We start from the raw sequence: 25486 nt of genomic DNA, 5'->3' as shown, positions 1-25486 counted from the left end.
AGCTGTGCTTTCACCAGATCCAAAAGGGGATGGTCACATCTGCCTAATCTGTGTGACCTAACACACACACCCTACCTTTCATATCAACTGGCTCAGGGAAACCCCTCTTTATCTGTGCAGAGTGTCTTTCACTAGTCTTAAGACTATATTTAACTAGTCATTTGACTATATTTCAGAAGTCACTCATGTGTTAATGGAAGAGTGTTTCCCTGTTGACATTTTTGTAGGCCTCATTATGGCCGGTGATAATTCATGCACGACAACAAACTTGACTAGTTCTGTACGGACTGGGAGTGCCTTTCTCTGTCACAAAGACGACCTGTTCACAATTGAATTCTAAGTTGTAGAATGTTTGAACTGGATTTAGAGAAATATAGATTTTTCACACTATCGTGCTGACTGAAACCAAACTGTGCTGGCTTGGATACTTTACACATCGTCCTTTTCAGCATGGTTCCAGCAGACCATCTTAGGACAGACAACCTGGTTTGGTTCCAGCAGACCAGTTCAGGACAGACAACCTGGTTTGGTTCCAGCAGACCCGTTCAGGACAGACAACCTGGTTTGGTTCCAGCAGACCAGTTCAGGACAGACAACCTGGTTTGGTTCCAGCAGACCAGTTCAGGACAGACAACCTGGTTTGGTTCCAGCAGACCATCTTAGGACAGACAACCTGGTTTGGTTCCAGCAGACCAGTTCAGGACAGACAACCTGGTTTGGTTCGGCTCAGTAGCATACATTAAATATCCACCAGAATACTGACAACAGCTGAGCAGACACATAGGCTTCTTTTGTCACTATTAGACAGACAATAATGAATAATGTGCGGATACAAGACACAGCTTGACCCCTGTGGTTACTTATTGGAGATTCCTTGGCATAAATTAGTCAGTATTTGTGTGTACTTTGTGTCAGGTAAAGCTGAGTGTTCCTCGCTCTGACCTGGACATGTTGTCGGTGAAGTGTGTGTGTGTTCGAGGATATGCGTGTGGGTGTGTGTGTGTGTGTGTACGTTTCTCTGACCTGGACATGTTGTCGGGGGAGCAGGCCGAGTTGTTGCCGGTGGAGACGCTGGTGTCCATGCTGTCAGAGCTCTCCAGACTCAGTGTGTCGTACGGCTGCTCGCCCGCCGGCGGCGGCTGGTGGTGCAGGATGGAGTGGTGCACCATGGGAGGTCCGTGGGCATGGGAAGGGGCATACTGGGTGCTGAGGTGGGTCTGAGAGCCGTGGAGCGCATCCCACTGGCACTGGGCCTCCACTGCAGCCCGCTGCTTCAGCTCAGCCAATCGACGACGCTGCTCCTCGATCACCTGGTGGCCTGGGGGTGGAGGGAGAGGGAGGAAGTCACAGCTGATCTGGGGGGTGGTTTCATCACGTCCAGGGATACCCCATTATGTCCCGTGATGACAGTTCCAGGGTGCATGGCAACGCCCTCAGCATGCAGACTCACCCACTAACCAACTCAAACACACTCACATCCACTTGCCAAGAAAAAGGTCCTGATGATCAGCGTCACCCAGCTATGAAAAGAGAATACCTAAAGATTGCCTGTGAGTCCATGTAATGTAGACACCACAGGTCAGCGACAGATGAAACCAGGCCCCACACATACGTCAAACATACAACATGTATAGTATGTGCTCGGTATTATCAAAAGCCCAAGCACAATTCAACCGGCAACACGTTTCCTCATCACCAAAGCCTCCTAAGTACATTAGCAGCAGAAATACTAATACAAAATGATCCAGTAACCCAAGGAAGTCACCTTCAAGTTCAAACCCATGCTCGCTATCCATCATATAACTGACAGATACCTCCTTTTAAAAACAGGCGCAAAGTTGAAGAGGAACAAAGGTGGCCCGACAGATGAAAAGCACTGCTTCTACCAAACGCATGCATTGTTGATTCTCAGCAGGAGGATGGAGACAGACAAGAACATGGAGAAAAAGAAGGATGGAGAGTTTATATGAGACGAACGTCAGACTTTTAGGAAATTAACATGAGACCAAACCCACTCCCAGGCTCAGAGGTCTGTCTGTCTATCTGTCGGTCTGTGGGATTGTCCATGGTGGAGCAGGGAGACTCAGACATGGAAGGCAAGGAGGACTCTGTGACATGGAGAGTGGAGGACAGTAATGGAGAGAGGGATGGTTGGATGGAGGGACAGAAGGACAGAGTGACAGACAGGAGGACAACATGGTGGTTAAATCCGAGCTAGAGGAGGTAAGCGAGGGAGGGGTCGTAACCGTGGAAGCAGAGACTGGGTGAGGGGGAAGTAGGGTGATGGAGACAGGGACGGGGTGTGGTTTCTCTGAAGCATGACAGGAAATCTTGAAAATGACAGACAAATCTTGGAGAGGACCATCTTAAACACATTATAACTATACATATTCCATGTTGATGTTTACTGCTGAAACTCTCGCCTCAGACCAGAACATGGGACAGAGTAGCCTGGTGTAAACCCCCAAAAGACGGTTACCTTTCTGCTGTAAGGCTAGCGCTCTCTTGGTCTCTATGTCCTGCATGGTGGCAGCCAAGTTCCGTGGCAAACTGCCGGTACTGTTGGGAACCATCAGCGGCCTCTAGAAGGACACAAAAGGAGGAGAGTGATTGATTGATTGATTAATTAAATTCAATTAACAATGAAAAACATATACAGCAACATATCAATGCAATGGAAGTACACAAATGACAAGGCATCAAGGTTTACACAAAAATATTTATTTCCAATGTGGTCGTCATTGACTGGCAGGCAAGGCCAAGAGCCAATAAGATAACCAGTGAATGGGACAGTATATAAACCATCATATGCTATGCATTTAAACTCTCGGGCTTGTGAGCAATGTCATCTAATACTATCAAATGTCATCTGATACTATCATGTAACACACAACACATAACCTGCTGTTGTTTACCAGTATGTAACCATATGCTAGGTCAAATCAATCACCATGTGACCTGAGCAGGATACATACACTACATTCAGATTGATTGTGTATAAAGGGCATTATGTACTTTAGTCTTCCTCATAGAAACTTACCACAAACTTTTATGATGAAGCTAGCTAGATTGCAAGATTACAGCAAATGGCTGCCTCAGAAGAGATCTACACGAGCTACAAAATCCAGCCACAAACGTGACCTCCCTCCTACACCAGTACATTCTATTTAGTATTTTAACCAGTACATTCTATGTAGTATTTTAATTTGGTTGTAGGCTTGTGTAGGCTGCAATTCGGCTTTTAGCTGCAAATGTGTGCTATTCAAATGAACCTTACATAAACCTCAAATGATAATAATAGTTGATTACTACATGATCCGCTGAGGAGCCTACTAGCCAACCAATAGAGATGGAGCGGAGGTGATGAGGTTTACCTTGGAGGTTGTGTTGCGTCCCAGTGTGGCAGCTCCGCACTGCAGGTGGGATCCGGAGCCTGCTTTGGGTTGATGTACCGTCTGTCCAGCATCACTGTCCAGCTTGGAGCGGAACACCTGGGAGGAGTGAAGACGGACCAGGATCAGCTATCAAACACAGTAAACTAATTGTTCGAGGTTACCCCGCACATAGTAAAACATGTATTACATTAAATGAAATGAGGAATATAAACTGTGATGCTTACTCAAAACTAGTCTGGTGGGAGATGCTATGAGAAGTAGAGTAGGGTACAAATACAAAAAATTTTGGCTTTTTTAGCGTTTCAAAGGCATTTCAATTCAACCAACATATTGACATTGATTGATATCTTTGAAATGTTAAAGCAGCCTACTTTTGGTGAGTGTACTTTAAATCACTACAGCTACTACTGAGATATCAGACAGACAGAGACAGTGATTATTATGGCAGCACCAACAACATGTCACGACTTCGGTCCCTCTCCTTGTTCGGGCGGTGTGCGGCGGTCGACGTCACTGGCCTTCTAGCCATCGCCGATCCACTTTCCACTTTCCATTTGTTTTGTCTTTGTTTTCTACACCCCTGGTTTCAATTCCCCCATTACATGTTCATTATTTAACCCTCTGGTTTCCCCCATGTTTGTGTGTGTGTTTGTTCTATTGTTCAGGCTGTTACTGACAGCTGGTATTTTGTTGCCGGGTTTTGTTATTACGCCCGTTTATTTCGTGGTAGCGGTATTGTTCCCGCACCATAGTATTGTGTTTATACTGGTGTTGTCTTGTATTAAATACCTTGTCCACGCATCTCAGCTCTCCTGCGCCTGACTCCTTTCACCAGTTACCCACAGCCTTGACACAACATCCCTTGTATTGGTGATCCTTTGATTCCTCCCACAGGTGTAATGACAGAATCAGTGTCAAAGTGCTTTACTTGCAGATGCCAGTGTGAAGACACACACCCTGTTGTAACCACAACCGTCAGGTGGTTTGTCCCACGGCCTCACTTGGCCACACAGCATGAGGTCTTATGGCTTTTCATTGTGCCTTTAAATCTTCAGAAATGTATTGCAGTCTAAGCTATACCCAGGTTGGGGTCAATTAATATTTCAAGTACTTGGAATTGACCCCAACCCTATGGCTATGCTTGTATGTACTGTAGTATAACCTAGCAGTAAATAGAATACAATGCACATTATAAATAATAATTTTTGAAGATTTCATATTCAGGTGCAAATGTAATGACATCTTTAGGGCTAGGCCCCTTTTTTCTCCACTTCCTGTCAGAATGACGTTCCCAAAGTAAACTGTCTGTAGTTCAGGCCCTGAAGCCAGGAAATGCATATAATTGGTACCATTGGAAAGAAAACACTGAAGTTTGTAGAAATGTTAACACAATAGATATGGTAGGAGAAAATCCAAAGAAAAACCAACAGGAAATTTATTTTTTTGAGAGACTATCCTCTTAGATCTGCAAGAGAAAGGTCATATTGAGAATTAGCTCCCTGGATGCAATTCATATGGCTTCCACAGGGTGCCAGCAGTCTATGTTCAATGTTTCAGGCTTGTAACTTCAAAAACAAATAAGAAATATCCGTTTTAGCAGAAGGACACAGTCTTGGAAATTCGTGTTTGTGCGCGCATGTAGACATTACACACCTGCTAAAATTGGTTTCCTATTGAACATACTTCTTTCTGTAAGAAATATTATAGTTTGATTACATTTTAGGGTATCTGAGGAGTAAATAGAAACATATTTTGACTTGTTTGAAACAAGGTTTAGGGGTAGATTTTCGGATTCCTTTCTCTGCATGTTGAATGAGTGGATTACTCAAAATCGATGGCGCCAACTAAACAGACCTTTTGGGATATAAAGAAGGATTTTATCTAACAAAACGACACTACATGTTATAGCTGGGACCCTTTGGATGACAAATCAGAGGAAGATTTTCAAAAAGTAAGTGAATATTACCATAAAGCATGTAGAAGATGCTTAAAAAAATCTAACTAAAGAAAAAGGGAAAACTAAATGCATGAGTGGCAGCAAGTCCAGGCAGACCATCGATGAACAATTAGCTCAATCAACAAAGCACACTGCACTTGAAAAGGCATTTTCATCAAAAGTGAGAACATGAAGACAGTACAGAAACAATGGAAGAGTAAAACATGGGGAGGAATAGAAAAGAGGAGGAGAAGGCAGCACCTCTGAGAATTACCTGCATAGGCCTGCGAGGGAAGAACGATTTAGCTGGGAGAGGGGGGCAGAGATGGCTGCTCTCCCCAGCAGCCATCACCTCCTGGTACCACTGCTCTAAATCAAGAGTGGGGATTTGAGGCCTACTGCGCTCAGGCTGGTACTGGAGGGCCGCAGTTAAGAGTCCACAGTAAGAGGCAGCAGAGAGGCAAAGGACAGGATGGACAGAGCAATGGAGTGGAGGAGGAAGAGAAATAAGAAAACAAATCATTAATGAGCAAATAAGAGGATCTGGTAGTTTTCTAAATGTTATGTTTTGTGTGTGTTAATGTTCATCTTCTTGAAACATCAGCAAATGCTGACATATAGGTCTCTCAATGGAAAAAACCTGTTGAAATGAATGACATCAATACAACCAGTTTACAAACAATTACAAACATGGTTGTAAACTGGTGGTTTGATGTCATTTCAACTAGCTTTGTCCACTGGGGTAGAGGGGTCATTCGGGCATCTTCACAGAAACGAGAGGTGGAGGAGAGATGGGTGAGAAGGAATAGAGAGAGACCAGACACACACCTCAACAGAGAGAGAGAGGGAGGAACCGTGAGGAACGGAGAGGCAGGAGAAGGCAGGGTCTCCCGCTCCTGACTGGAGGGGCCGGAGAGGAGAGGTAGGGGAGGACTCGACCTTCGGCATCCCAAAGATCTGAGTTAACTGGCCCACAGTCAAATACTCCTTTCATTCAGGGAGCCACATATAAACAGGCAGACAGGATGTCAAAGGGCAAATAGGGAAGGATAGAGAAACACAGGCAGAGAAGGACACACGTCAACAGGGAGGAAAACAGAAGCTACAAGTACAGCATGTGAAATACATGTCAGTAAACCTGACCCTCATATGGATAGTCTTTCAATAATATCAACCCATTGTACCATCCAGACCTGGGTCAAATATATACAGTATGTCAAATACTTGAGCTGTGTTTGATTCAGTTTGCCTGGTACAATGGAACCAATGAAATAGTTCCAAAAGTGCAAGCTCCAAGCTAAATCAAGCTCACCTAAAAAATACTGGCAAGTATTTGAATGTATATGACATATGTACAGCATTTCATCCAGGTCTGGTACCATTATCCTCAAAATTCTCATTCTCAAATCAGTAATGCAGAGGTTAGTTGAGCTGATTATAACAAGGACAGGGCCATCTAGCAGAAAGCCAATACACCAGTATGTAAGTACAGTAAGCTACCTACAAGATGACAACTAGAGGGAAGAGCAACAGGTAAAGAATGAAAAGATGGAGTGATAAGGAGAGAATAGAGTGAGACAGAGACAGAGAGAGAGATAGAAAGTGATGGAGAGAGTGATAGAAAGAGAGAGCAATGGTACCTCGCAGGGGACAGCTGCGTCTAGGATGAGCGAGAGGCCGTGCTGAGCAGAGGTGGTGAGTTGGGTGTCATGGCAATCTCTCTCATACATCCTATAGACATCCGAGAGCTTCATGTACTCCTGAGAGCCAACGCAACGCAAACCAAACAGGACAAGAGGCCATGAGCTCACTCCATGACACGTCCTTTTCATAATATGCATACTCATACACACACGGATGTGCACCCATTTCAAAAAGGTGCATGTGCACACACAGGCATATAATATATGTACACTTTACAACCACCTAAGACAAGCTGCTGCTTTATCTTGTGTTTTTAAAACATAAAACACATACGTTTGTGTGAAAAACATGAACAACTATATGAATGGAATAAATAATGAGCACAGCATCTCTCGACCCTGTAATTTCCCACAATTCCCCAAGCCTCACATCGGGCTGGAGAACTGAAAACACGCTGCGAAAGAATACAATAACAGTGACGTCAACAATCTCTCGCCATCTTCAAAGGATAGCAAAACGCTAATTGAGAGAAGTGTACTACACAAACCAAACAGAATAGTACATTTCAATGAGAGACAAAGCACCATGCATGTGAGCCTCTGGCTAAACCGTCACACAAACAGCATCTTCACACCCGTTGTAGCATGAGTTGTTTATGCTTTTCCCCATTCTAAACGTTGAAGAGACACATCAATTAAAATGGCAACAGTTAATCCAACAGACCAAGTATTTCATAAAGACAAACAATGACGACATTCAAATCAGTACTGTACTCCAAGGGCCTCACAGGATGAACAAATGTGTTTTTAAGCTACATATGGGTGCAATTTGCTGGGAGTCATTGGGGGTAACAAGACATAACTCACGCAGACCTCTTAAAGGCCCACTCCTTAATTAAAAAACAACAAAATGGCAACCTCGCACCTTGGTTTCCTATAAAGCTGTAAATATCACAGAGTGGGCCTTTAAGTGTTGGACAAAGACATACTGTGCATAGGGGGGTTACAGTGAGTGAGCTCAGGTGTCATGCAGAAACAGTTGCACTGACAGTTAGTCTGGTTACCTCTGTCAGGCTGCCCCCTGGGTATAACTGAGAGGAGGAGCTTAAATAGAAAGCAGCGGGTCGGCAGAGAGGATGCTGGGAGTGGGAGTCCTCTAAAAGGTCACTCTCGCTGATATGGAGCACTTCCTGTTTCAACAGGAAGTCAGGGACACTGGTTTCAGCTCCAGTTGCTGTAGTGTACAGTTACTGTTTATGTCCCTCTGAACTACACAAGTGTCAATACAGTATTGGGATAATAACTGTCAATCACAAAAGGGTCAAACATAGGTGTTACTGCACATTGAGTGCCCTTGTATGAGTTATATTTAGTTTAATAGGCCTAGTTTACAGTGGTCTAAGTCCATTATATCCAATTCAACAATGAAAGTGATAGGCATCTCATGTAATGAGCGTGGGCTAAATGCATAAGAATGGAGGTTGATAGGATATGTTAGAATTGGACTAGAGTTTAGCACCAGACTAATCGGTTCATGTTTTCAGACTAAACGACACAGCCCACGGATTCAGTATCTCGATGGCCTGAGTTGAGATATGTACAATCCATCATCAAATTGCAGATGTTTCCAATCCCAAAAATGTCAGTCGGATCTGAATTATCAGATCAAACCAGTCTTACTGATGTGATCAGCTGCATCTAACTATCCGAACGCAATGTAAATAAGGCCATACTTCACAAGCGGACACCACATTGTGTTAATCACAGGAAATAAATGGTTACTCTGGCACACCAGTGGTAGAGCAAGCACACACTAGACCTACACCGCATGTAAAAACAGAGAGAGAGATATCAACCTGAAGTCCTATTCACCAGTTAAACATTCTACCATCTCAACTATGAAAACCATACAATTCCCCTTAAAGCCACAGTCTGTAATTGTGTAACTTGAAATAGTGAATTGAGAACAACAGATGTATCATAGAAATCTAGTATCCTAAGCCTACTATTTGCATATGAAAATGTAATGGAAGTCATTTTCTCCATTGTTAACATCTTCAGTGGTGGTCTTTGTTAGTCTTTGCCACTATACACAAATTAAGGAGTGTGGCTTTAGACAAGTGATCAGAGTGGAGGTCCGTTCATATATCTGCGTCATGGTAGATAACCTTGTCGGTGTGACCCCTGAAAGAGCGTAAGATAAACCCCCCTCACCTCTTTCATGGTGCTGGAACTCTTAGGGAAAGACCTTCCTCCAGTAAGGCTGAGGTACCTCTTCTCCAGGGCCGATAGTCTCTCTTTCTCCTAGAACACAGAGACACCAGAACACATAAGTATCGGACTCTGTCCTGATTACGGATTGCCATAGTTTCTTTACCAAATTAGATAATGTGCCACTTGCAGAAAAGCAGGGGACAAGGCAGCACAGCACATACGTCGAGATTGAAAGTGAAATGTTGACAAATGGGAAAAACGCCAACAAGCTCTTAATTAATAGACTTAATCTGAGGCGGCTGGCATGGCACATTGCCCTTCATTTGGTAATGACTTTGTGTGCGATTCTCACATTGTCAAGCAAGACCAGAGAGTGATAATGATTAGATTGTAATTATAGTCATTTTCAAAGGTGTTCCATGGGAATCACCTGTCCAATTACAAAAAAACTGAGTAATAACCAACAATGTGTAGATTGTAGTGGCTGCTGGGCCAGATATAGACTGTATTGTAATGTTACCTTATGGAGCATCTGCAGGGTAAGGTTCCTGTCCTTAGCCAGCCTGTCACACTCCTGAGACGCCTGCTGTCCCAGCTGACTGGCCTGGCCTTCCAGAGCTGCCACCTTGTCCTGGAAGACAACATGTTTAAAGAGTTATTGATGAATTAAAGGGGTACTCAACAAGATGACTTTAAATTGAGAAAATATACACTACCATTCAAAAGTTTGGGGTCACTTAGAAATGTCCTTGTTTTTGAAAGAAAAGCATTTTTTTGTCCATTAAAATAACATCAAATTGATCAGAAATACAGTGTAGACATTGTTAATGTTGTAAATGACTATTGTAGCTGGAAACTGCAAATTCTTTATGGAATATCTACATAGGCGTACAGAGGCCCATTATCAGCAACCATCACTCCTGTGTTCCAATGACACGTTGTGTTAGCTAATCCATGTTTATCATTTTAAAAAGCCAATAGATCATTAGAAAACCCTTTTGCAATTATGGTAGCACAGCTGAAAACTGTTGTGTTGATTAAAGAAGCAATACAACTGGCCTTCTTTAGACTAGTTGAGTATCTGGAGCATCAGCATTTGTGGGTTCGATTACAGTCTCAAAATGTCCAGAAACAAAGAACTTTCTTCTGAAACTCATCAGTCTATTCTTGTTCTGAGAAATGAAGGCTATTCAATGCGAGAAATTGCCAAGAAACTAAAGATCTCGTACAATGCTGTGTCCTACTCCCTTCACAGAACAGCTCAAACTGTCTCTAACCAGAATAGAAAAAGGAGTGGGAGGCCCCGGTGCACAACTGAGCAAGAGGACAAGTACATTAGATTGTCTAGTTTGAGAAACAGATGCCTCACAAGTCCTCAACTGGCAGCTTCATTAAATAGTACCCGCAAAACATCAGTTTCAACATCAACAGTGAAGAGGTGACTCCGGGATGCTGGCCTTCTAGGCAGAGTTGCAAAGAAAAAGCCATATCTCAGACTGGCCAATAAAAAAAAGATTAAGATGGGCAAAAGAATGCAGACACTGGACAGAGGAAGATTGCAAAAAAGTGTTATGGACAGACAAATCTAAGTTTGAGGTGTTCGGATCACAAAGAAGAACATTCGTGAGACGCAGAAAAAAATGAAAAGATGCTGGAGGAGTGCTTGACGCCATCTGTCAAGCATGGTGGAGGCAATGTGATGGTCTGGGGATGCTTTGGTGGTAATAAAGTGGGAGATTTGTACAGGGTAAAAGGGATTTTGAAGAAGGAAGGCTGTCACTCCATTTTGCAACGCCATGCCATACCCTGTGGACGAAGCTTAATTGGAGCCAATTTCCTCCTACAACAGGACAATGACCCAAAGCACAGCTCCAAACTATGCAATAACTATTTAGGGAAGAAGCAGTCAGCTGGTATTCTGTCTATAATGTAGTGACCAGCACAGTCACCAGATCTCAACCTTATTGAGCTGTTGTGGGAGCAGCTTGACCGTATGGTACGCAAGAAGTGCCCATCAAGCCAATCCAACTTGTGGGAGGTGCTTCAGGAAGCATGGGGGGAAATCTCTTCAGATTACCTCAACAAATTGACAACTAGAATGCCAAAGATCTGCAAGGCTGTAATTGCTGCAAATGGAGGATTCTTTGACGAAAGCAAAGTTTGAAGAACACAATTATTTTTTCAATTAAAAGTCATTATTTATAACCTTGTCAACGTCTTGACTATATTTCCTATTCATTTTGCAACTCATTTCATGTATGTTTTCATGGAAAACAAGGATATTTCTAAGTGACCCCAAATGGTAGTGTACACTACACTCAAAACAAAGCAGTGATCATGTATCATGTCTTTGTCAGGTATCCCCACCAACACCATTCTTGATGTGAATGATCATACTATTTACACTCAACCTGTAAAGGCATTTGGCCATCATCAGAAATGAGCTAGTTTCTCTGACAGACATTCATTTTCACAGCTCCAGATATGATGAAGGGTTGCCAGAATAGATAGGAGTAGCCATTGTGGTCCAGTCCATTACCTTCCTCTTGGCCACGCTGGTGTGGTACTCGGCCCTCTCCTGCAGCAGCTGCTGACTGATGGTCTCCCTCTCCTCCTCCAGGCTGCTTTCCCTCTCCAGCTGCTGGAACTCCAGGTCCTCAAACTGCTTTGTCTCTGACTCCAGGGTCTCGCCCTCCTGTCGAACCCCACACAGAGCCCATCACAATGGGTCAGAACCACACCAGGCCTCAGCCTCCTATAATATACAGTTTTCACACTGCTGAGCCAAGCCAAGCCGAGCCGAGCTGTATTTGGCCTGCCTGTTCACGCATTCATCATAGAAAGCACAATGTGTTTAGAAAATACCCGAGCCAGCAGTCTGGTATGGGTTGGCACGATAGTGTGAAAAGGGTTCTAAAGTACCAACAACTACCAACCCCAAGAGACAGACAGCCCCACCACACCCCACAAGGTCACCACAGGGTCAGGCCAGCCCCCTCCTCCCCCTTGACTCTCTCCAATGACCATGCTCCTCAGCCACGGCGGTCAAGGCCCAAGCCAAGCCAGCACAACCAGGGGCGGTAGGCCACGGAATGAATGTGCTTCAAGTCCTTGTGCTGAGTCCTTTTAGATGCAGAGTAAACTGCATGGAGGTTCTATCTAACGATTGGTGGAGTTCTGTTTATCACTATGACTACGTTGATCATGCGTTGATAGATTTGAATATTATCTTATTTGGGTTAACTTTGCCATTAGACTCTCTCTTCATTGTATCCTAGGTTCTTAACTATGCCACCAATGGAGAAGCACCATAACATTATGAAAATGTTGTGGTATACAGCAGCAACAACACAGCAATCAATATTACATGCATATCTTGAGGAAACTGCCTCATGCGAATATAATTGGTTGGAAGATTTTATAGCCCAGTAGGTTGATTGAATGGTGACAAGCAGTCTTCTCTGCTGCACTATCTATCTATATGTTACAAAAGGTAATACTGTGCTTTTACTGTAGTAATACTAAAGTACTTATACAGTACTATCTTCTATACTGGATTTTATAGCTGATTTGCATGCGAGAACCCAACTGAATGCCTTTGATTCTTTACCATAAGCCGAAAAAACCCACACAGAGATGTGAGGACGTATGCTTTGCAGGGGGAAAGACGAGGGCCTGCCCTTGCTGTCAGTTAATCGGAGCGTTACTGACGTTGACGAGTGAAGGCTCATGTCAACACTGACATCTTCAGGCCCTCTGTGTTTGGAGAGCAGGCCACTCAAGGGCCTCTGTCGCACTTCTGAAGAATGTCTACAGCAAATCAGGGTCGTGTTCATCAGTGTACGCAACGGAAAATGTTTTGTTTATTTTTGTCCAGGTGGACCCCCCCGTTTCAGTCCATTTTCCTCCATTCGCTGCCTAATGAACATGACCCAATGAGACGTACAAGGCGGCATTTGCAAATGTAGAAGTATACAAAATGTATTATATCTGCTTTCTGTCCTGTAACGAAGGGAAATTGTATAGCAATTGTTCTCATGTCAAGTCAGTCAGCCAATATGTCATGCTACTCTACGTGGATAGGACAGCAAAGTGAATAGAGCTAACGTGCAAAATGTAATTGGCTGATACATTTTAACTATTTAAGATACATTTTCTATGGACTGACTTTTCAGAGAGCTGACGATATAAAACATTATTCAGACACAAAACAAACCCATTTCCATTCAGAGGAAAGATATGAAAAGAGAGTAGGACAGGGAGTGGAAAGTGTCTACATTAATAGATTAGTAAGCAGTTATTAAGGGGTTATAAGCCATCACAAATCAAGAAGAGAGGGATGCTTCCAGATGCAGAGACTGTACCAACCAGACAGACAGCACACACACTCCTGTGTGAAACGCGTGCAATGCACATACGACCCAGAAATCACCACAATGCAGCACCTCGCCCCAAAGTCATTAGGAGCCATTTTGACACTCATTCTGTTTGCTCAGAGGCATAGCGCATCGTTGTGGCGGAGAGAGGAGAGGGGAAATTCCAGCAGCTTGTGGCATTAGCACGTAGGCGAGGGGCACAAGACAGGATTTTCATACGTGCAGAGTGCAACAGGTCCCGGCTAAAGGGGTAAAGGTCCCAGTAACAGTATCTGAAGAGGTATGCACCAGGTCTTATGATACCAAGATAGTGTTTTGCCTACTATGCAGCAATCACCGACTGGCATCTGGCATAAACATTAAAGGCAGGTTTCCCGGACACAGATTAAGCCTAGTCTAGTCCATGTAGAATCTCCATTGAGCATACTTCTAGTCCAGGTCTAGGATTAATCTGTGTCCAGGAAACCTACCCATAATCTGTATGCCATCTTCTTGGATGTTACGAACATTTTTCAGTGTTCATCATAGAATTTGATTTCCAATTCCGTTCCTTTGGCCGTCAAGTGCAGCCTTCTATGCACTTTATCCAGGAGATCAGTAGACATTACACTTGTAAATCCGTCAGTACACCACTTCAGCTTTTCCTGAAAATGTCATTCTCTTACTGGGTACTTCAATAATCTGGAGGTAAGTATACGCTAATTGTGATGTGGCTCTGCTGGAATTTCCCTTCAAAATGTTGGATTGGCGTAGCTCAGAGATGAGGGTGGAGGAAATGGGTGGGTGTGTGGAGGGGTACAAGGGCTGGGGGGACCCTGCCTGTCTCTGGGTCTCAGGGGTCGTTGTGGGTGGTGGTCTTGGTGGTGGATTGACGACTGACCCTTTTGAGCTGTTCGTGTAACTGCTCCCTCAGTGACTCGGGGCAGTTATGAAGCTGGTTCTTCAGCTCACTGTAGCCCTCCTGGAGGCTCGCCAGGGCTCGGCGCTCTGCGTCAACATTTGCCCTCTCCTAGAAAGAGAACACACCATCCGGGTGGGAGGGAGGAGAGAAAGGGGGGGACAACAGAGAGAGAAAGCAAAAAAAAAAACACTTGCTCAAATCCACGCCATGCAAAAAGCTTCCGATGTTAGAGGTCACAACAGTGGATAAGCCAGAGGACGAGGGACATGGGGCATCTGTGGAGTTTATAATACTGTGAATTCAATCCCCAGTGACTAACTTTAAAAGTGCTGGACTACAGGGCACAACACTGAAAATGAAAAAAAAAAAATTGCAATGGAAAGCAAAAATGTGCGTTTCTTTTTGGACAAGTCCAGGTACATTCTCCTTGTTTAAGTCAGTTTTTTCCCCCCCTTTCGGTGCCTAAAGAACACGACCCAGGCCTCAAACAGGTCTGAACAGACTTCTTGTTCCCAGACATTTCCAAGCTGCAGGATTCGATGCTCATGATAACACTGGTCTGCGATGGAACAGGAGATTTTGCTATTTGATCAAACATGAAATAGTTTCTGTTTTGGCTCAGCTGTGGTTGTTTTTTCACGTCACAGTGAAAAAACACTTTGGGTGGTGCCTCTCTTTTTCATGTGGCTTGAATTAAAAAAATAATAATAATAATAATAATAATTGGCCTATCCAGATTTTCATGTGACTTAATTTTTTAAATAATAATAATTATTATTGGCCTATCCAGATTTTCATGTGACTTTGGTATTAATACTTTAGGTCAGTCCAGTTAGTTTTAAACAGGATGTGTAGGCATGCTAGAATGATCAGAAGTCACATTCATTCTTCTCAACCATGAGAAGCATATCGTTACTAATTAGTGTGCTGCTTTAGTTATCATGGTTGGCTACCATTGTGTTTAAAATGTTTTTAAACTGTTGTATTATAAAACAGCAGAAAATACCAATCCGTTATTTTCCAGGCACTTTGTGGGTTTCGCTCATACCAAATTAGACAAAACAGTTGATCATAGAAAGGCCCACTGCTAAAGCATGAATTACAGAAGGTCAACGTCTGTTAACTGAAGGGTAGCAGGGTTGGGTACCCTCTGGGCATCTGGTTAAAAGCTTACGGAACGATCAATAACAACAGATCTTTGTTGTTATTGCAGCATGTGAGTACAGGCGGTGTAAGCATGGGTAACTAGTGCTCTGCGCTACTGCCCTACTGGCACCCAGGCTGTGATATCAAAACCCCTGGAGGGAATAAAAGCTTTCACTGGTACAGTATGGAGCTCTTTCGCAATAGGCTCTCCTCAATTCCCCGCGTCTGCTCTCCTCGATTCCCCGCGTCTGCTCTCCTCAATTCCCCGCGTCTGCTCTCCTCAATTCCCCGCGTCTGCTCTCCTCAATTCCCCGCGTCTGCTCTCCTCAATTCCCCGCGTCTGCTCTCCTCAATTCCCCGCGTCTGCTCTCCTCAATTCCCCGCGTCTGCTCTCCTCAATTCCCCGCGTCTGCTCTCCTCAATTCCCCGCGTCTGCTCTCCTCAATTCCCCGCGTCTGCTCTCCTCAATTCCCCGCGTCTGCTCTCCTCAATTCCCCGCGTCTGCTCTCCTCGTCTCCTTCGAAACGCAATGGAAGGTCAAAGGGGAAAAACCTTGGATCTTTTCCTCCAATATGTTTTGAAGAAGAGGAGAGGATGTGTGGAATAAGGAGAGTTAGAGCCTGGGTGTGATTGTAGTGAAAGCGCCTGGTAAACTACCTCTATAGAGGGTCACCACTGTACAACCAGTAGAGTAGACCATGCATGAGAGAGAGGGAAACCTTCTGCAGACCAAGAACCTTTTTAGCATTACTGCATTATCTAAAGTCACATGGTGGGAGAGGGGTGTGGGCAGTGCTTTGGGGTTTGAGTGGCACTCCTTTTCTCCAATCTGCCTAACTGTCACCCTGCTCTGGCTCCACCTCTGTCTGTGACCAATGGCAATAAAAGTAGAGAAGGGGACAATACAATACAGGTCGTTTTTCTAGTTGAAGCTTTTGTTTTGATTTGTAGTTTTAGCTGAGACAGACCGATAGGGTCTCAAGGTTCTAACTTGAACACAGGAAGTGAGAGGGAGAGAGAGAGACTCTCCGAAATTGTCAGTAATCTACAAATAACAAGATAAAAAATTTTTTTTTAAAGCCTTAAGGAAAGACAAGAAAATGGCCCCTTTCAGATTCTCAGTTTAAGTGTGTCTACATAAAGCCTACATCCGTGGAGTGACATGACTAGGTGAAAACAACATACAGTTGTGTAAAGCCTTCAGATAGAGGCCCTCTGTAATGTTATGAACTACTGTATGTGGTGGGCAATGTAGCCTACACAATAGTCCTAAAAGGACTCCCACAGATATACTTTTAGTAGCCAGCCACTCATACCCACTAGCATCCTGTCCCGAAAGCTTCAGCGAAGTAGAAACCTAAAGGATCGATTCACACCTACGTCCCAAATGGCACCATATTCCCTTCATAGCCCTATGAGCCCTGGTCAAAAGTAGTTCACTGTATAGGGAATAGAGCCATTTGGGACACGTATAAGACAAGTGCTAATAACATACATGGATTTCAGGCTGACAGTGGAGGAAAGGAGGAGAGGAAATTGCTGAGTGAAGCAGTGAGAGGATTAGAGGTTAATGGAGGATGGTTAGTGGAGCCGAGCTGCAGCAGAAGAAAAAGCCCTGAGGAGAGAGACAGAGAAACCACCAAGGAAAACGAAGAACCAAAATAAAGAAAAAACACCCATACTTAAGTCTAAGAGTCATCGTCCAAAGCTCTTCTAAGGTAAAACATCAATGCATATAACAGATGGAAGGATGGAGCATTCCTCGCTGGGGGGGGTTGAAGAGCGACTGCTATGGCTGGGTGAATTTACCTTGGGATGGCAAAACCAACTAGATACGGTCTTGGGAAGCCATCCAGGATTTGGCAATGCCTTTAAGGAATGTCAAGAGACCAGAAAAGGCTGTTCAGTCCCTTTGAGGCTTACAAGATGTATATTCAGTGATGTGAAATGTTCGAAATGTTGCAGAAACATCACCAATAGAACTGCCATGAATCCTTTTTCTATCCGTCAGAAAATGGTATATATGTTCTACAGGATACATTTCTACGTGAACGTTCTGTAACGTTCCATCCACCTGAACAGGAACTATAACAGACAGTCCAGTGGAGGGAAAGGAGGGCTGGGTTGTGTCTGTGGTGTTTAAACAACATGATGTTGAGATCTCACAAATCTCACCTCCCTGTCTGCATACCCACCGGACTCTCTCAGAGTGCTAGGACAACACAAACAGTTCACTAACAAAAGTACTTTTTCTGTTGGATTCTCCATTAAAATACAACACAGTAACGTTGGAATGACAGGTTTATAAAATGGAGCTAAAACTAATGTGCAGGTGGTAAGACTGCTTACTGTGTACAGGAGATTATACTGTGTGTGTGTGTTTTCCCCCAGGGTCCGACCTTGTCTTTCTCCCTCTGGATGGCGTTCTCCAGCTCGTTGCGCTTGTGTTGCAGCTGTCCGATGATCTCTGTCTCTGCCTCTATCTGGTCCAGTTCCGCCTGCCTCTCCCCCTGCAGCAGGGCCCGCTCCATCTCCGCCTGGGAACGGGACACACCCGTCACACAAGAGCTCCCCCTGGCCCCCTGCTCCAATCACAGAGCTCCCTGACAGACAGCAGACCTAACGGTGCATGTGACTTGACACCACCCAGTGCTCATTCAATCACTTTCTGCTTGTTTGTGTTACTAAATGTATGTGAATGCACACACACTCACAGACACACAAACAAACACACACACAGTATATAGTTTCCTTCAGCTTCCCCACATATATTTCTAGTATTAGAAGTAGCTTACTATCTGGAAATTGAACTGATGGACTTTCTTACCTCCTGCTTGGACTCCTGTAGCTGTTGCTCCAGGTCTGTAATTCGTGATTTGAGCTCGTCGACTCGGGCCAGCACTCTGACCCTCTCGTCCTCCAGGTAACCCAGCTCTGTCCGCCCCGGGCCGCCAGAAACAGACTGCTCTTCATGCTGAAGGGGGGGAGAGACAGAAGAGGCAGGCACATTGTCACATATAAGTGTGAAGAGCATTGCCCATTTGCAGTAGTTAACTGTTTCAGTCGGTTGCACGCACACACAGACACACACATTAGGTTAGGGAGGGAGGGACTATTTACATCACATGCCTCCTTGTTAAACACTGTCGCTTGGCAAACAAATGTTGTGATCTTCATCCTTTTAACCATCAATCATGTCAAAATTCAAGGTCGGGCTATGTCTAGCAATTTTCCACATTAAATGCATGCAGTAAGCGCTTGCATGCTGTTGTCATTTCAACGGCATGCCTGTAGTTCTCATCGTAAGTAGTAGAAATGATGAAAGTGATAATAGACGGCCCTACGTCTGACCTGGTATCGGTCTCCATTGTGGAGGGCCTGGGGAGGAAGTGGCATCCTCACCTCCTGATGGGTGCTCTCTGTACTGCTGCACTCCTCCTTGAGGTTCTCCTCGTCGCTCTCCCTCTGCTGTCTCTGGGCCATGCTACGACGCAGCGAGCTGGACCCTGCCAAGTTGTCCATAGAGGGTCTCCTGGCCTCCCCCTCCCCCGGTCCCAGGCCCCCAGGGAAGCCCATCCTCCCCTCTGCCTCACCCCCCAAGGGCCCGTCGCCCTTGTTGTACTCGGCACACAGGTTCAGGATGGTCTCCAGCCTCTGCCTCTCCTGTGGACAGACAGAAACAGAAAAGAACTGATTACATCCAGCCTCAGCTGCAAATATGTCCTCCTCCTCGCCCTCGCCCCAAATCTCATTTCCTGTGTGTGGCTGCCACTGATGCCAATCTGGAAATGAGCAATTTGGAGGTGGGTGGAGATAAACAGGACCCTCTCCAGAACCCACCTCCCCCCAGTGATGGCATATTTCCTCTGTGGAGGAACCAGGTCTTATCAGGGACAGATCTAGCTCCAGCAATGGCTAGGCCAGACCAAGCCTGTCTTATACGCAGTACAGATCACACTCCTATCAAACAAAACAAAAAAAACTCCATTAACCGACATGTTTGTGGATGTTGGTGTGTTCATAGTTATTGTGTCCTTTAACTGGGTCACAGGAAGTTAGTAGGTTAACTATAGGTACTATACTGACGACCGTGTCTTGATCCCAATGAGCAGACATATAGACTGCCTGTGCACCCCTGAAACAACAAGATGTATCACAGCTGGCAGTGCATTGCCAGTGTCTAGAGGTTCTACTCAGGGGTCTCACAAACACAGTGATTGTAGAAACAGGTGTCATTCTAAGAGGTGTGCTGGCCCACCTCTGCAGCAGTCCATTGCTGCTCATCACCAGGGGACCTCTGGGGTGACCTTTAACGTCTAAAATTCAACTGGCCCCTGCTGTAAACCCTTTGCTGCAGACGCAGCGACTCTGGTCTTACAGAGACACGAGTACCGTTTCACTCTATTATGTCGAACCAACTGTACTGTGCCGACTTGGACTTGGACTTGGCTTTTCTTTTCACACACTTTCCAGCAAGGTTCCGGTAACCGGGCCAGCGCAGTACAGCTCGGCTCGACTAAGTATTGTGAAAAGGTTATTAGGCAGTCAGTAGAATACAGTGCTCAGACAGATAAACACAGACAATGATTTTTTCTAGATGAGTTATGTTTTGTATTTTCAGACAAAGGAGATGTTTTGATCACATTCATAGCACCAACACCACATTACTCAGTCAGATTTGATACCAATGTCTAAAACCAGCTAGGTAACACCTAACTAGAAATACTTGGGGTGGCAGGTAGCCTAGTGGTTAGAGTGTTGGGCCAGTAACCAAAAGGTTGCTAGATCAAATCCCCGAACTGACAAGATAAAAATCTGTTGTTCTGCCCCTGAACAAGGCAGTTAACCCACTGTTCCTAGGCTGTCATTGTAAATAAGAATGTGTTCTTAACTGACTTGCCTAGCTAAATGAAGGAAACATGTAGCATATGACTAAAGTTTTCAGGTGGTAGGCTCTTTTTGATGCACACTCAGACAGTGATTCCCTGTGATTTAGGTAAGTGGGGTCCTCACCAAACCCTACATTACCTTAACCTGTAATCTGAGCTAGCCACTTAACAGAGGGTTAGAAGAACAAGCCCTGGGCTACAATATGTTCACTAGAGATATGAGGGGAAAGCATAACAACACTGGAGCCTCCATTTGCAATGCACAACACCCACATCTTACTGGCTTTCATCTGGAAATGGCACCATGCCTTCCCTTTCTGGATTCACTGATTAGTGAATTAGGTCTAGAAAATGCAGGCCTGACTACACCAACAGCTGAGAAAAACAGAACATGTTCTCTTGTTCCCTGCATTTTTGTTTGCTAAGAATGTAGTCTACTAAGAAACAGAGCATACCGACAGCAGGCATTCTTGGGGCTTTAAAGTTTGTATGGCATAAATCCAGCAGATTTTCTCTCATACCATGTAACAGGACCTGGCTGGCAGTGCATGGCCCTGGGCTATAGAGAATCAGACTTGAGTTCAATTTATTAAAAAAAAAATCAAATACTTTGAGCATTTGATCGACCCGGCCTGAGTGCCATACGGGCAGGTTTGCACTTTTGGTACCATTCCATTGGTTCCATTGTGCCAGACCGAGCTGCTTAAATATTTGGAAGAAAATACTATTTGAACAGAGGTCTGCAAAGAATATCTGGATAACATACTATACGTTCTCTCTATTCCCACCACCTCTCTGTGCGCATGTTTACTTTTTGATGCTATTAGAAAGTTAACCGAGAGTCAACATAATCGCTGTGTCCAAACAGACTGTCTGAACATAGTAGGCCTACTGTCTGTCTAGGTTCAAAGAGCCTAGACTGATTTCTGTTGCTGTAATGCCCATGTGTTTCTCTGTACATGAATCAGCATGACAGCGTCAAATTAGCGCAGACACAACCTTCGCATTATGTGATTTTCTGATCTTATGTGACTGGTTGCCAGGACTTTGCTAACTCCAGCAAATTGCTAGTACGTTTTTTCCCTCGCTCTTTTTGCAAGCAGAGCTAGTGTCTAAAGACCTTCAAGAGTGGAGCACCTCGCCTTCTGACGCACCGTTTGAGCACCTCGCCTTCTGACGCACCGTTTGAGCACCTCGCCATCTGACGCACCGTTTGAGCACCTCGCCATCTGACGCACCGTTTGAGCACCTCGCCATCTGACGCACCGTTTGAGCACCTCGCCATCTGACGCACCGTTTGAGCACCTCGCCTTCTGACGCACCGTTTGAGTACCTCGCCTTCTGACGCACCGTTTGAGCACCTCGCCTTCTGACGCACCGTTTGAGCACCTCGCCTTCTGACGCACCGTTTGAGCACCTCGCCTTCTGACGCACCGTTTGAGCACCTCGTCTTCTGACGCACCGTTTGAGGACCTCTACTCCTCTTGTTTGAGCACAAAGTACCCTCTTTTGTTTAGCAAGCCAGAGCTCCCAGTGCCTAAAGTGTTTTTATGTTCAAGTCCCAGGCCACCACAGACTTAAGTGTCAATATGTAACTTTTTGGATGACCTGACCAAATCCACATAGAAATGTGAGTTATAGATCTATTCTTCTAATTGAAAGCAAGTCTAAGAAGCAGTAGATCTGTTCAATGTGCGCTATTTCTATGCTTCCCGTTCGTACATTTTTTGGGGGGCTCCCGAGTGGCGCAGCGGTCTAATGCACTGCATCTCAGTGCTAGAGGCGTCACTACATACCCTGGTTCGATTCCAGGCTGTATCACAACTGACCGTGATTGGGAGTCCCATAAGGGCGGCGCACAATTTGCCCAGCGTCGTCCGGGTTTGGCCGGGGTAGGCTGTCATTGTAAATAAGAATTTGTTCTTAACTAACTTGCCTAGATAAATAAATGTTAAATTATGCTTCTTTTACTTTCGGTTTTGTACACCTGCTTCAAACAGCTGAAACAACATTTTTGGTTATGGAAAATATATTTCACAGCGGGTAAGATGGTACAATGATTCTCTACATTATACTATCTTATTATGTCATATAAACTGAAATTAGGCAAACTATTATAGTTTTAACAACCAGGAAATGGCGGAGCGATTTTAAAAAGGTCAAATCCCTCAGTTTATGAGCCTTAAACAGTCTCTGTAGATGTCATTAGCTGGCTCCCCCAGGGTAAAGGCACGGCAGAGGCAAGGTGGGACTAGAGTTTTCCAAGCACCTTTAAAGCACACAATATCAAAACCTGGTGGCACAGTCAGAACCCGAGGAGGCGAAAGGAGGGGAAAAGAGGGCAACTCATTGGATCTCCAAGTTGGCCCACACGTCTCTCTGATTCTGCAGCTTCCGCTCCGTGTAGATCTAAGTTACTGACTGGTTCCAATCACAACATAGCATATTACTTCACATCCACTACCTATTAAACACATGGCAGTTAATGGTCTAGCACCCGCTAGTCTCGTGCTTTGATACCGATTTATATAACACAGAGAATTCCAAGAGTTTCCTCGAGTTCCACAACCAGCATGGCAGCATCCACACAACACTATGTAAGCCTAATACTACACTGAACAAAAATGTAAACCAAAAATGTAAAGTGCTGGTTCCATGTTTCATGAGCTAAAATAAAAATCCCAGAAATGTTCCATACGCACAAAAAGCTTATTCCACTCAGATTTTGTACACAAATTCGTTTACATCTCTGTTAGTGAACATTTTTATCCTTTGTCAAGATAATCCATGTACCTGACAGGTGTGGCATATCAAGAAGCAGATTAAACAGTATGATCATTACACAGGTGCGACTTGTGCTGGGGACAATAAAAGGCCACTCTAAAATGTGCAGTTTTGTCACAAAACACGATGCCACAGATGTCTCAAGGGAGCAGGCATTTGGCATGCTGACAGCAGGAATGTCCACCAGAGCTGTTGTCAGTGAATTTAATGTTAATTTCTCTACCATAAGCCGCCTCCAACATTGTTTTTGAGAATTTGGCAGTGTGTCCAACCGGCCTCACAACCGAAGACCACATACAAGCACGCCTGCTTTGGACCTCCACATCCGGCTTCTTCTCCTGCGGGATTGTCAGATGGGAGAAGGGGGGGGGGGGGGGGGGGGGGAGTATTTCTGTCAGTAATAAAGCCCTTTTGTGGGGAAAAACTCATTCTGACCCCTGGTTTTCTTATATGAACTGTAACTCAGCTAAATCTTTGAAATTGTTGCATGTTGCATTTATATTTTTGTTTATTTTGTTGTTTAAAGTTCACCATGTTCAAGAGTAAAAAACAACAACTATCAATTATTAAATCAATCAACCAATGAAAATTCAATTTGATCATCTACAGTACAGCAAATAAAAGTCAGCAAATCAGCGGGCTACTTACTCTCATTGTGGAGGTGTGAAAAGGCATAGCTCTAGGAGGACAGTGAAGCTCATTGGAGTCCCATTCAAACAAATCCAAGTCTCCCTCCCTGAGACAGATAAACAAACCCATCCCTTCTACAGAGTCCCACCCCCAAACCCCTCCAGTGTCTCCAGACCTGTGTAAACACGGAGGTGTAGGGCTGACAATGAAAGATATTTAGTGGCCTCAATAAACAACACGCTTCTGACTCACATTCCTACCTAGTGTACAGTCGTGGCCAAAAGTTTTGAGAATGACACAAATATTAATTTTCACAAAGTCTGCTGCCTCAGTTTGTATGATGGCAATTTGCATATTCTCCAGAATGTTATGAAGAGTGATCAGATGAATTGCAAATAATTGCAAAGTCCTTCTTTGCCATGCAAATGAACTGAATCCCAAAAAAACATTTCCACTGCATTTCAGCCCTGCCACAAAAGGACCAGCTGACGTCATGTCAGTGATTCTCTCGTTAACACAGGTGTGAGTGTTGACGAGGACAGGGCTGGAGATCACTCTGTCATGCTTATTTGAGTTCGAATAACAGACTGGAAGCTTCAAAAGGAGGGTGGTGCTTGGAATCATTGTTCTTCCTCTGTCAACCATGGTTACCTACAAGGAAACATGTGCCGTCATCATTGCTTTGCACAAAAAGGGCTTCACAGGCAAGGATATTGCTGCTAGTAAGATTGCACCTAAATCAACATTTATCGGATAATCAAGAACTTCAAGGAGAGCGGTTCAATTGTTGTGAAGAAGGCTTCAGGGCGCCCAAGAAAGTCCAGCAAGTGCCAGGACCGTCTCCTAAAGTTGATTCAGCTGCGGGATCAGGGCACCACCAGTACAAAGCTTGCTCAGGAATGGCAGCAGTCAGGTGTGAGTGCATCTGCACGCACAGTGAGGCAAAGACTTTTGGAGGATGCCCTGGTGTCAAGGGCAGAAAAGAAGCCACTTCTCTCCAGGAAAAACATCAGGGACAGACTGACATTCTGCAAAAAGGTACAGGGATTGGAATGCTGAGGACTGGGGTAAAGTCATTTTCTCTGATGAATCCTCTTTCCAATTGTTTGGGGCATCCGGAATAAAGCTTGTCCGGAGAAGACAAGGTGAGCGCTAGCATTAGTCCTGTGTCATGCCAACAGTAAAGCATCCTGAGACCATTCATGTGTGGGGTTGCTTCTCAGCCAAGGGAGTGGGCTCACTCACAATTTTGCCTATGAACACAGCTATGAATAAAGAATGGTACCAACACATCCTCTGAGAGCAACTTCTCCCAACCATCCAGGAACAGTTTGGTGACGAACAATGCCTTTTCCAGCATGATGGAGCACCTTGCCATAAGGCAAAAGTGATAACTAAGTGGCTCGGGGAACAAAACATTGATATTTTGGGTCCATGGCCAGGAAACTCCCCAGACCTTAATCCCATTGAGAACTTGTGGTCAATCCTCAAGAGGCGGGTGGACAAACAAAAACCCACAAATTCTGACAAACTCCAAGCATTGATTATGCAAGAATGGGCTGCCATCAGTCA

General features: G+C 44.6%; 1 protein-coding gene across 1 annotated transcript in view; it reads right to left on the bottom strand.

The window, feature by feature from the left end:
* LOC120018622 (pleckstrin homology-like domain family B member 1) overlaps positions 1-25486 on the bottom strand; it is a 69937-nt gene that overhangs the window by 5755 nt on the left and 38696 nt on the right. The window contains exons 6-14 of the mRNA XM_038961827.1: positions 18963-19274; positions 18439-18585; positions 18011-18148; positions 11728-11883; positions 9709-9819; positions 9189-9278; positions 3375-3491; positions 2480-2582; positions 1024-1318 (exon numbers count right to left, since the gene is read on the bottom strand). Of these exons, the coding sequence (XP_038817755.1) occupies positions 1024-1318; positions 2480-2582; positions 3375-3491; positions 9189-9278; positions 9709-9819; positions 11728-11883; positions 18011-18148; positions 18439-18585; positions 18963-19274 (1469 nt within the window). The remainder of the gene's footprint in view (positions 1-1023; positions 1319-2479; positions 2583-3374; positions 3492-9188; positions 9279-9708; positions 9820-11727; positions 11884-18010; positions 18149-18438; positions 18586-18962; positions 19275-25486) is intronic.

Source organism: Salvelinus namaycush, chromosome 23, assembly GCF_016432855.1.
Source record: "Salvelinus namaycush isolate Seneca chromosome 23, SaNama_1.0, whole genome shotgun sequence".
NCBI classification, from domain to species: Eukaryota; Metazoa; Chordata; class Actinopteri; order Salmoniformes; family Salmonidae; genus Salvelinus; species Salvelinus namaycush.
Note: the sequence above shows the minus strand (reverse complement) of the source record. Positions and strands in the feature narration are given on the sequence as shown.